Below are 12,742 nucleotides of genomic sequence, written 5' to 3'. Positions count from 1 at the left end.
CACTGAAAATCCAGGTCATTTTCTTTGGAGCCGAGTATGAGGTCTTCAGAGCTCTACCTGAGTGGCCATATTCTTGAAGACCCTTCACCTTCACATCAAGATGAGAAACTGAAGAGTGGCTGGCTGGCTCAAAGAGCACGTGACTCTTGGTCCCGGGGTCGTGGCCTCAAGCCCCCCACTGAGTGTAGAGTTTACTGAAAATTTTTTTTAAAAGATGGGAACAGGATAAGTATCCCTCTTGCTGTTGTGCTCTTTCAATTGAATTGTTGCAATTTCTTGTGGAAATGAGAGAACATTTCCGGTTTCTAGTACAATTTTCTTAAACTCACAGATGCAGTGTAACAATGATTTGGAGTTTAGTTTTCAAAAGCAGTGGAATCTTTCTATTGAATTAAGCTCGGTTATCAGAGGCTAGTTGTTTAACATTTCCATGACTCATGTTCATTAGTAGCAAAATGTAAAGGATACATCTGTACTAGTTCATTGCAAATGTAAAACGAGATAATACATGAAATACTTTTACTTTTGCATGAAAATTACCACATGCTAGGGACACCTGGGTGGCTCAGTTGGTCATCTGACTCTGGAGTTTGGCTCAGGTCATGATCTCCAGGTTGTGAGATCAAGCCCTGCATCGGGCTCTATGCTCAGCGCTGAGCATGGAGTCTGCTTGAGATTCTCTCTCTCTCCCTCTGCTTGCATGCTGTCTCTAAATAATCAATTAGTCCCTTAAAAAAATTCTCTCTCCCATTGTGCCCCTTCTCCCCTGGTCGCATGCTCTTTCTCTCTAAAAAAGAAAACAGGGGCGCCTGGGTAGCGCAGTCGTTAAAGCGTCTGCCTTCGGCTCAGGGCGTGATCCCGGCGTTCCGGGATCAAGTCCCACATTGGGCTCCTCCGCTATGAGCCTGCTTCTTCCTCTCCCACTCCCCCTGCTGTGTTCCCTCTCTCGCTGGCTGTCTCTCTGTCACATAAATAAATAAAATCTTTAAAAAATAAATAAATAAAAAATAAATAAATAAAAAAGAAAACAAAACCAGAAACGATTATCATGCTAAGTACTTAAAGCGAAATTTGATACTGTTATGATAATGACTTCATTCACAATCTTGAGATCTTAATGAAGGTCATATATTTATTACATAGCAGAGACAAAATTCAAATCTAAATCTGTCTGGATGCCTTCTAGTGTACCCTCTGGCCTTTCCAAATACATGATGTAGTTCTCATTGCAGAATGGTCACTACCCTCCTACAGTTCAGAGAGGTGAAGGCCAAGCAAAGTGCTACTCTTTCTGAGCTAAGGAGACAGAGAAAAAAAAATTGGCTTCTTGAATTCATGAGGAAGGATACAGTACATCTATAAATAAGATCTCAAAAGTATACAAAACTATTCTGTAGAAGTCCATGGTTATAGGCTGGGTGACACATATACAGTAGGAAACTCAATGGAGCCTATCAGAGTATGACCGCTTGAGAACTGAAGGTGGATATCAGATGTTGTGCAGTGATAGGGGAGCTGAGGTTCTAACCCATCTAGAGTGGAGAGGACTTTCTCGGTACCTCAAAATTTTTTGGTCACCCTCAAACTTGCAAACTGTTGGATTAAGGAACCGACACTGGACTGAGGGCCATGCACAAAGACTAAATTCAAAAGTGAAACTAACTCACAATGAAAGAATTATAGTAAGCCTCAGTGGCTAAAAAACATCCGTCAGGAATTTACCTGCCTGCCAAAATAAACAGCAGCATCAGACTCCCCGCAAGTCATCATTCAAAATGTTCAGCATATAATAAATTACTTTTTTAAGTGGGCTCCACACGCAACCTAGGCTTGACTCACAAACCTAAAATCAAGAGTCGCACGCTCCAACTGACTGAGCCAGCTAGGCACCCAAGCATGTGATAATTATTAAGCATGTGAAAAAGAAGGAAATGTGACCCAAAGTTAAAAAACAGTAATCAACAGAAGATCCCATAGTATCCTAGACGTTAGAATTATCACATAAGAACTTCAAAGCATATGAGTGTATGAATCTGTGTATTTAGGAGATACAGAAGAGTCCATCCAACAGCAACAGAGTACACATTCTTCTCAACCATACATGGAATATTCCTCAGGACAGATAATATGTTAGGGCACAAAATAAGCATTAAAAATTGCAGAAGAGTAAAATCATATGAACCTGGTGCACCTTGCTAGATCAGTTGGTAGAGCATGTGACTTTTGATCTCAGGGTTGTGAGTTCAAGCCCCATGCTGGGTGTCAAGATTACTTAAAAACAAAATCTTAAATTGTATCACCATATTTCCTGACCACAGTGGTATAAATCTAGAAGAACTGAAAAATTCATAGATATGTGGAACTTGAAAAATGTGCTACTGAACAACCAATGAGTCAAAGAAGACATTTAAAAAAAAAATTCCTCGAGAGAAATGAAAATGGAAACACAACATACCAACACTTACGGGATACAGGAAAAGCAGTTCAAAGAGGAAAGGTCATAGCAATAAATGCCTAGATCAGAAATAAAAATCTCAAACAAGCTAACTTTATGCCTCAAGGAACTAGAAGAACAACAAATGAAGCCCAAATTTAGGACAGGTAAGGAAATAACACATATTAAGGTCAAAATAAATGAAACAGAAACTAAAAAGAAAATAGAAAAGGTCAATGAAACTTGTTTGTTGAAAAGAAAGATAAGCAAAATTGCCAAACCTTTAGCTAAGCTCACCAAGAAAAAAGGGGACTCAAAATCAGAAATGAAGTAGACATTATAGCTGATATCACAGAAATACAAGAGATCATCAGAGACCACGATGGACAATTAGACACCAAAAAATTGGACAACCCAGAAGATATGGCTAAATTCATAAAAACATACAACAAACCAAGACTGAATCATAAGAAATAGAAAATCTGAACAGACCAATTACTAAGATTGAATCAGTAATTAATATTCTCTCAATAGACAACATTCCTGGACCAAATGGATTCACTGGTGAATTCTACCAAACATTCCTTCTCAACTCTTTGTAAAAATAGAATGAGAAGGACACTCCAAATTCATTTTGTGAGGGCAACATAATCCTCATACCAAAACCATACAAGGACACCATAAGAAAAAATTAAAGGCCAATATCTCTAATGGAGAAAGATGTACAAAATTCTCAAAAAAATCTTCACATACTGAATTGAACTACGATAAAAGGATCATATACCATAACGAAGTGGGATTTATTCCAGGGATGCAAGAGGGTTCGCATCCACAAATCATTGTGATAGACACTAAAAAATGAAGGCTAAAAATCATACGATCATCTCAGTAGCTGTAGAAAAAAGCATTTGACAAAATTCAACATTCATTTATGACAAAAATACTCAACAAAGTAGATATAGAGGGAATGTACCTTGACATAATAAAGGCCATATATGATAAGACCACAGCTAACATCATCCTCAATGGGGAAGAGCTTCAGCTTTTCCTCTAGGATCAGGAACAAAAGAAAGATGCCCACTCTCACCACTTTTTCCAACACAGTACGAGAAGTCCTATTCCGAGCATTTGGCAAGAAAATGAAATAAAAGACATCCAAATAGGAAAGGAAGGAGAACTGTCACTATTTCAAGATGACATGATATTGCAGATTTAAATAATCCCTAAAGACTCCACCCAAACTGTTAGGATAAATAAATTCAGGATAAAAATAAATATACAGGGGGGAGGAGTTAAGCTGGCGGAGGAGTAGGAGACACCGTTTTCAGCCGATCCCCCAAGTCGAGCTGGATAGGTACCAGACCAGCCTAAACAACCACGGAACCAGCCTGAGACGCAGGAAGACGCATCTGGATCTCTACAAATGAACATCTCCAGCGCTGAGTATTGAGGTACGAAGCGGGGAGCCATGAAACTGTGCACAGATATCGGAAGATAAACGGAAGGGGGAGGGAGCCGCCGCGTTCGGGCGCCGGGAAGCGGTAGCCACTTGCACGGGAGAGCGGGCGGGGCTCGCGGACGGCACCCGCAGAACAGCAGACTGAGACCGTGAGCCCGGTGCGCGCCACCAGGCATCTCGCGGAACACCGGAATCCCGGTGCGCTCACTGGATCCAGACTGAGACCGGGAGATCCGGGAGCGCGCGCGCGGGGCGGCTGGCGGCTGGCGGCATTAGAAACTCAAAGGACAGAGACGCGCCGGCCCTGGAAGTGAGGGCTGGGACGCCGGGTGTGGGGCGCACACCCAGGACGCTGCAGGGTTGAGCAGCACCAACAGAAGCAGAGTTAAAGTGGCCAGAACATTAGGAGAGAACGGGCCGCAATCCCTCTGTTCTGTGAGAGAGGCTGAAATTTGGCCGCTGCTGCTCTGACTCTCAGAAGAGGCACAGCAAACCGCCAGGGAAAGCCGCCAGAGAACAAAAGCCGGGAAATACCGGCTCAGGGAGTGCCCATCCCCATCCCCCCTCGCAGAGGACGCACAGACTCTACTCAAACAGGGTTGCCTGAGTATCAGCGTGGCAGGCCCCTCCCCCAGAAGGCAGGCTGAAAAATCAAGAAGCCCACAACCCCGGCGCCTGGGTGGGGCAATCATTGAGCGCCTGCCTTCGGCTTAGGCCGTGATCCCAGCATTCCGGAAAGGAGTCCCTCATCGGGCTCCTCCGCTGGGAGCCTGCTTCTTCCTCTCCCACTCCCCTGCTTCTGTTCCCTCTCTCGCTGGTTGGCTGCCACATAAATAAATAAATAAAATCTTTAAAGAAGAAGCCCACATCCCTAAGATCCCTATAAAACAAGGGGCACGGCCTGGGACCCAGTCAATAATTTGGGCTCTGGAAACCCCGCAACCTCTCCTCATCAGAATGACAAGAAGGAGAAGCCCCCCCCCCCCAGCAAAGAAAAGACAGTGAGTCTGTGGCCTCTGACACAGAAATAATGGATATGGATGTAACCAAATTATCAGAAATGGAATTCAGAGTAACGATGGTCAAAATGATGAGTAGAATTGAAAAAACTATTAACGAAAAGGTTACTGAGAATATAGAATCCCTAAGGACAGAAATGAGAGCGAATCTGACAGAAATTAAAAATTCTATGAGCCAAATGCAGGCAAAACTAGAGGCTCTGACGGCCAGGGTCGCAGAAGCAGAGGAACGGGTTAGTGAATTGGAGGATGGGTTAATAGAGGAAAAAATGAAAATAGAAGATGGTCTTAAAAAAATCCACACCCACGAATGTAGGTTACGGGAGATTACTGACTCAATGACACGATCCAATGTTAGAATCATCGGCATCCCCGAGGGGGTGGAGAAAAACAGAGGTCTAGAAGAGATATTTGAGCAAATTGTAGCTGAAAACTTCCAAATCTAGCAAGGGAAACAAACATTTGTGTCCAAGAGGCAGAGAGGACCCCTCCCAAGCTCAACCACAACAAACCTACACCACGTCACGTCATAGTGCAATTCGCAAATATTAGATGCAAGGATTCAGTATTGAAAGCGGCCAGGGCAAAGAAATTTCTCACGTACCAAGGCAAAAGCATCAGAATTACGTCAGACCTGTCTACACAGACCTGGAATGAGAGAAAGGGTTGGGGGAGCATATTTAAAGCTCTTTCAGAGAAAAACATGCAGCCAAGGATCCTTTATCCAGCAAGGCTGTCATTCAGAATTGATGGAGAAATAAAGACATTTCAGAATCGCCAGTCACTAACCAATTTTGTAACCACGAAACCAGCCCTACAGGAGATATTACGGGGGGTTCTATAAAAGTAAAAAGGCCCCAAGAGTGATACAGAACAGAAAGTCACAGCCAATACAAACAAAGACTTTACTGGCAACATGGCAACATTAAAATCATATCTATCAGTAATCAGTCTTAATGTAAATGGTTTGAACCATCCCATAATACGCCACAGGGTTGCAGATTGGATAAAAAGAAATGACCCATCCATTTGCTGTCTACAAGAGACTCATTTCAAACCAAAGACTGAGAGTAAGGGGATGGAGTACCATCTTTCACGCAAATGGACCTCAAAAGAAAGCTGGGGTAGCAATTCTCATATCAGATAAATTGGATTTTAAACTACAGACTATAGTTAGAGACGCAGAAGGGCACTATATTATTCTTAAGGGAAGTATTCAACAAGTGGATATGACAATTATAAATATATATGCCCCCAACAGGGGAGCAGCAAGATACACAAGCCAACTCTTAACCAGAATAAAGAGACATATAAATAAAATACATTAATAGTAGGGGACCTCAACACTCCACTATCAGAAATAGACAGAACACCCTGGCAAAAATTAAGCAAAGAATCAAAGGCTTTGAATGCCATTCTCGACGAGTTGGACCTCATAGATATATATAGAACACTACACCCCAGAACCAAAGAATACTCATTCTATTCTAATGCCCATGGAACATTCTCAAGAATAGACCATGTTCTGGGACACAAAACAGGTCTCAACCAATACCAAAAGATTGAAATTATCCCCTGCATATTCTCAGACCACAACGCTCTGAAATTGGAACTCAACCACAAGGAAAAATTTTGAAGAAACTCAAACACTTGGAGACTAAGAACCATCCTGCTCAGGAATGACTCGATAAACCAGGAAATCAAAAATCAAATTAAACAATTTATGGAGACCAATGAGAATGAAAATACAACAGTCCAAAACCTATGGGATACTGCAAAGGCAGTCCTAAGGGGGAAATACATAGCCATCCAAGCCTCACTCAAAAGAATAGAAAAATCTAAAATGCAGTTTTTATATTCTCACCTCAAGAAGCTGGAACAGCAACAGAGGGACAGGCCTAATCCACGCACGAGGAAGCAGTTGACCAAAATTAGAGCTGAAATCAATCAAGCAGAAACCAGAAGTACAGTAGAGAAGATCAACAGGACTAGAAGCTGGTTCTTTGAGAGAATCAATAAAATTGACAGACCACTGGCAACACTTATCCAAAAGAAAAGAGAAAGGACCCAGATTATTAAAATTATGAATGAAAAAGGAGAGGTCACGACGAGCACCATTGAAATTGGAAGGATTATTAGAAATTTTTATCAACAGCTATATGCCAATAAACTAAGCAATCTGGAAGAGATGGAATCCTTCCTGGAAACCTATAAACTACCAAGATTGAAACCGGAAGAAATTGATTCCTTAAACAGGCCAATTAATTATGAAGAAATTGAGTCAGTGATAAACAACCTTCCAAATAACAAAACTCCAGGCCTGGACGGTTTTCCTGGGGAATTCTACCAAACATTCAAAGAAGAAATAATACCTATTCTCCTAAAGCTATTTCAAAAAATAGAAACAGAAGGAAAGCTACCAAACTCATTCTATGAGGCCAATATTACCTTGACCCCCAAACCAGGCAAAGACCCCATCAAAAAGGAGAATTACAGACCGATTTCCCTAATGAATATGGACGCCAAAATCCTCAACAAGATACTTGCTAATAGAATCCAACAGTACATTAAAAGGATTATCCATCACGATCAAGTGGGATTCATACCTGGGATGCAAGCGTGGTTCAATATTCGCAAATCAATCAGCGTGATTCATCATATCAACAAGAAAAGACTCAAGAACCATATGATCCTCTCAATCGATGCCGAAAAAGCATTTGACAAAATACAGCATCCTTTCCTGATTAAAACCCTTCAGAGTGTAGGAATAGAAGGTACATTTCTCAATCTCATAAAAGCCATCTATGAAAAGCCTACTGCAAATATTATTCTCAATGGGGAAAAGCTGGAAGCCTTTCCCTTAAGATCAGGAACTCGACAAGGATGCCCACTCTCGCCACTATTATTCAACATAGTACTAGAAGTCCTTGCAACAGCAATCAGACGACAAAAAGGGATCAAAGGTATTCAAATTGGCAAAGAAGAAGTCAAAATGTCTCTCTTTGCAGATGACATGATACTCTATATGGAAAACCCAAAAGAAGCCACTCCCAAACTATTAGAAGTTATAGAGCAATTCAGTAACGTCGCAGGATACAAAATCAATGCTCAGAAATCAGTTGCATTTCTATACACGAATAACGAGACCGAAGAAAGAGAAATTAGGGAATCCATCCCATTTACAATAGCACCAAAAACCATACGTTACCTTGGAATTAACTTAACCAGAGACGTAAAGGACCTATATTCTAGAAACTATAAATCACTCTTAAAAGACATTGAGGAAGACATAAAAAGATGGAAAGATATTCCATGCTCATGGATCGGAAGAATTAACATAGTTAAAATGTCCATGCTACCCAGAGCAATCTACACTTTCAATGCTATCCCGATCAAAATACCAAGGACATTTTTCAAAGAACTGGAACAAACAGTCCTTAAATTTGTATGGAAACAGAAAAGGCCCCGAATCTCCAAGGAACTGTTGAAAAGGAAAAACAAAGCTGGGGGCATCACAATGCCGGATTTCGAGCTGTACTACAAAGCTGTGATCACAAAGACAGCATGGTACTGGCACAAAAACAGACACATAGACCAATGGAACAGAATAGAGAGCCCAGAAATGGACCCTCGGCTCTTTGGGCAACTAATCTTTGATAAAGCAGGAAAAAACATCCGGTGGGAAAAAGACAGTCTCTTCAATAAATGGTGCTGGGAAAATTGGACAGCTACATGCAAGAGAATGAAACTTGACCACTATCTCACACCATACACAAAAATAAACTCCAAATGGATGAAAGACCTCGATGTGAGACAGGAATCCATCAAAATTCTAGAGGAGAACATAGGCAGCAACCTCTACGACATCGGCCAAAGCAACCTTTTTCGTGACACATCCCCAAAGGCAAGAGAAACAATAGATAAAATGAACTTATGGGACTTCATCAAGATTAAAAGTTTCTGCACATCCAAGGAAACAGTCAGAAAAACTAAGAGGCAGCCCACGGAATGGGAGAAGATATTTGCAAATGACACTACAGATAAAGGACTGGTATCCAAGATCTACAAAGAACTTCTCAAACTCAATACACGAGAAACAAATAAACAAATCAAAAAATGGGCAGAAGATATGAACAGACACTTTTCCAATGAAGACATACAAATGGCTAACAGACACATGAAAAAATGTTCAAAATCATTAGCCATCAAGGAAATTCAAATCAAAACCACACTGAGATACCACCTTACGCCAGTTAGAATGGCAAAAATAGACAAGGCAAGAAACAACAATTGTTGGAGAGGATGTGGAGAAAGGGGATCCCTCCTACATTGTTGGTGGGAATGCAAGTTGGTACAGCCACTCTGGAAAACAGTGTGGAGGTCCCTTAAAAAGTTAAAAATTGAGCTACCCTATGACCCAGCCATTGCACTACTGGGTATTTACCCCAAAGATACAGACGTAGTGAAGAGAAGGGCCATATGCACCCCAATGTTCATAGCAGCAATGTCCACAATAGCTAAATTGTGGAAGGAGCCGAGATGCCCTTCAACAGATGACTGGATTAAGAAGTTGTGGTCCATATATACGATGGAATATTACTCAGCTATCAGAAAGAACGAGTTCTCAACATTTGCTACAACATGGACAGCACTGGAGGAGATAATGCTAAGTGAAATAAGTCAAGCAGAGAAAGACAACTATCATATGATTTCTCTCATCTATGGAACATAAGAACTAGGATGATCGGTAGGGGAAGAAAGGGATAAAGAAAGGGGGGGTAATCAGAAGGGGGAATGAAACATGAGAGACTATGGACTATGAGAAACAAACTGAGGACTTCAGAGGGGAGGGGGGTGGGGGAATGGGATAGACCGGTGATGGGTAGTAAGGAGGGCACGTATTGCATGGTACACTGGGTGTTATATGCAACTAATGAGTCATCGAGCCTTACATCGGAAACCGGGGATGTACTGTATGGTCACTAACATAATATAATAAAAAATCATTAAAAATAAATAAATAAATAAATGTGCGGGCCTTGTCACCGCTTTGTCTGAAAAAAAAAAATGAATATACAGGGGCACCTGGGTGGCACAGTCGTTAAGTGTCTGCCTTCAGCTCAGGGCGTGATCCCAGCATTCTGGGATCAAGCCCCACATCAGCCTCCTCTGCTGGGAGCCTGCTTCTTCCTCTCCCACTTCCCCTGCTTGTGTTCCCTCTCTCGCTGGCTGTCTCTGTCAAATAAATAAAATCTTTTTCAAAAAATGAATATACAAAAATCTGTTGCATTTCTACACATTAATAATGAACTATAAAAGAAATTAAGAAAACAATCCCATTCACCATAGTATTAAAAAAATCTAGTAATAAATTTAACCAAGGAGGTGAAAGATCTATACACTGAAAAGTATAAGACACTGATGAAAGAAATGGAAGGTGACACATAATAAATGGAAAGCTATTCTGTGCCCATGGTTTGGGAAAATTGATACTGTTAAAATGTCTATACCACCGAAAGCCATCTATAGATTCAGTACAATCCCTATTAAGATCCATATGGCATTTTCACAGAAATGGAACAAATGATCCTAAACAGCCAAAGCAATCTTGAGAAAGAAGAACAAACCTGGAGGCATCACACTTCCTCATTCCAAGCTGTATTACAAAGGGACAGTCAGTAAAACAGCATGATATTGGTATAAAAACAGACACACAGATCATGAAACAGAAGAGAGGGCCCAGGAATAAACCCATGCATAGTTGCCCAATTAATTTCTAACAAGGCACAAAGATACACAATCAAGAAAAGACAGTCTCTTCATTAAATGGTGTTGGAAAAACTAGACCCTATCCTACAACAGACACAAAAAGGAACTCAAAATGAATTGAATAATTGAACGTAAGCCCTAAAACCACAAAAATCCCAGAAGAAGACATAGGCAGTAACCAGTCTTGGCGATGAATACTATGAAGAAAATCCTGTGGGAATCTAAGCACTCTGATTTATAAAATTGTATCAAGAAAGTAAAAGGAAAGGAGCCTGTGGTCAGAGGGCAAGACGCTTGGGCTGTGACTGTGCCATAGCTGTAGATGGTTAGGTGATCTATAATCCTACTGCTGCAATGCTTGATAACCTAGGATCCTTAAGGAGGGGGCATCTAGGTGGCTCAGTGAGGTAAGCCTCCAACTCTCGATTTGGGCTCAGGTCATGATCTCAGGGTCATGAGATGGAGCCCCTGGGTGGGCTTGGGCTGGGGCTGAAGCCTGGTTGAGAATGTCTGTCCTCCTCCCTCTGCCCTCCCCCCTTGCTTTCTCTCTTGAAACAAAAATCATATAAATAAAAATAAAAAATAAAAATTCTTAACTAGTAGTAGAGATGAAATCTCTCTCACCTTGGGAATCAAGTATTCTCTGAACTCAATGTCCTGAGTCACTGCATGTAGGAGACTGTTGGGGACGAGGTCAATGTATCTCTGGATCTCGTGTAGCACAGCATCTGTGTAGGGCATGCGGCTCCTGTCCTGCATGCAGGGGCTCCGATGTCTGCCAACCACACGGTGAATCTCTTCCTGGACTTTGGCTGGCAGGACAGGAGTCAGAATTTATGTGAAATGGAAAGGTCTTCTGATCTGACCTTTTTTTGTAGTTGTTGTTGAAAGATTTATACATTTTAAAGAGAGAGGATGGGGGGCAGAGGAGCAGAGGGAGAAGGAGAGGACCCCAAGCTGATTCCTCATCCAGCACGGAGCTGGATGGGGGACCCAGTCTCACAGCCCTAAGATCATGACCCGAGCGGAAACCAAGAGTCGGACGCTTAACTGACTGAGCCAACCAGGTGCCCCTTGATTTCATCTTAATCATGGTTACATTGTGGAAGGAGATTTAGGGAGGGGAAAATCACATACGGCTACTTCCATAGGGAAAGAAAAAAAAAACAAATTTGTTTCTTAATCAAATTGGAATCTCATTGGAAACTTAAATATATGTACATAGAAACCATAATTGTACCATAAAATTCAACTCTTATTCTCTCTTTTGTGTACTTTGTTTCATAAATTTAGGTATCTGGGGTCTTGAAAGCTCACTACAGACCATGCTGTTTGACCACTTTGTGTATCCCAGTTTTTGTTTTAAATATATAAGTTCCACGTGCCTGTGCGGCTCAGTCTGTTAAGTGTCTGCCTTGGGCTCAGGTGATGATCCCGGACTCTGGGGATTGAACCCCACATGTGGCTCCCTGCTCAGCAGAGAGCCTGCTTCTCCCTCTGCCCCTCACCTCCCTTATGCTGTGTCACTCTTCTCTCAAATAAATAAAATCTTTTTTAAAACATGTAAGTTCCAAGAGGGTAAGAACCACCGAGTGCAATAAATACTTGATAAATAGAACGGAATAAGATGTTTGACTCAGTACATAGAACCCAGAAGTTAACATTTATTTAGAATGCAAAACATGACAGGCTTGCTGTGCAAAGTACTGCACTACTTTATAATTCCTCAAAAAGTTCTATGTCTTGGGTCTTATTTTATGTGTCTTAAAAATGAAGAAATAGGTCCATAAAAGCAAATATATTTCTTAAGGACACCCAGGTGTTATATGGTTTTTCTTATTTCCAAACCCACAATCTTCGCCATTGAATAAGATCACTGAGAGTAATCTGTGTTAGTGAATTATATTTTTCCTTTATTTTCAAAATGTATCATCTTAATAATGTACAGTTTTGGTAGGACTATTCATTAGTTAAAACAAAACATTAACTTTTTCCTATGAGGGAAGGATTCTATGAATGTTAAGAAGTAGCATCTCTCCTAAACAGATGCGGGACCAGTAC

General features: G+C 41.3%; 1 protein-coding gene across 3 annotated transcripts in view; it reads right to left on the bottom strand.

Annotated features, from left to right (window-relative positions):
- The window catches only part of LOC113251748 (cytochrome P450 2C21), a 76,647-nt gene that overhangs the window by 43,388 nt on the left and 20,517 nt on the right, over positions 1-12,742 (bottom strand). For all 3 annotated transcript variants that reach the window (XM_026493721.4, XM_048218835.2, XM_057308853.1), the window contains exon 7: positions 11,306-11,493. In XM_026493721.4, coding sequence (XP_026349506.3) covers positions 11,306-11,493 — 188 coding nt within the window. The remainder of the gene's footprint in view (positions 1-11,305; positions 11,494-12,742) is intronic.

The sequence above is a fragment of the Ursus arctos genome, unplaced genomic scaffold (assembly GCF_023065955.2).
Source record: "Ursus arctos isolate Adak ecotype North America unplaced genomic scaffold, UrsArc2.0 scaffold_7, whole genome shotgun sequence".
Lineage (NCBI taxonomy): Eukaryota > Metazoa > Chordata > Mammalia > Carnivora > Ursidae > Ursus > Ursus arctos.
This window is presented reverse-complemented; position numbering and strand designations above follow the sequence as displayed.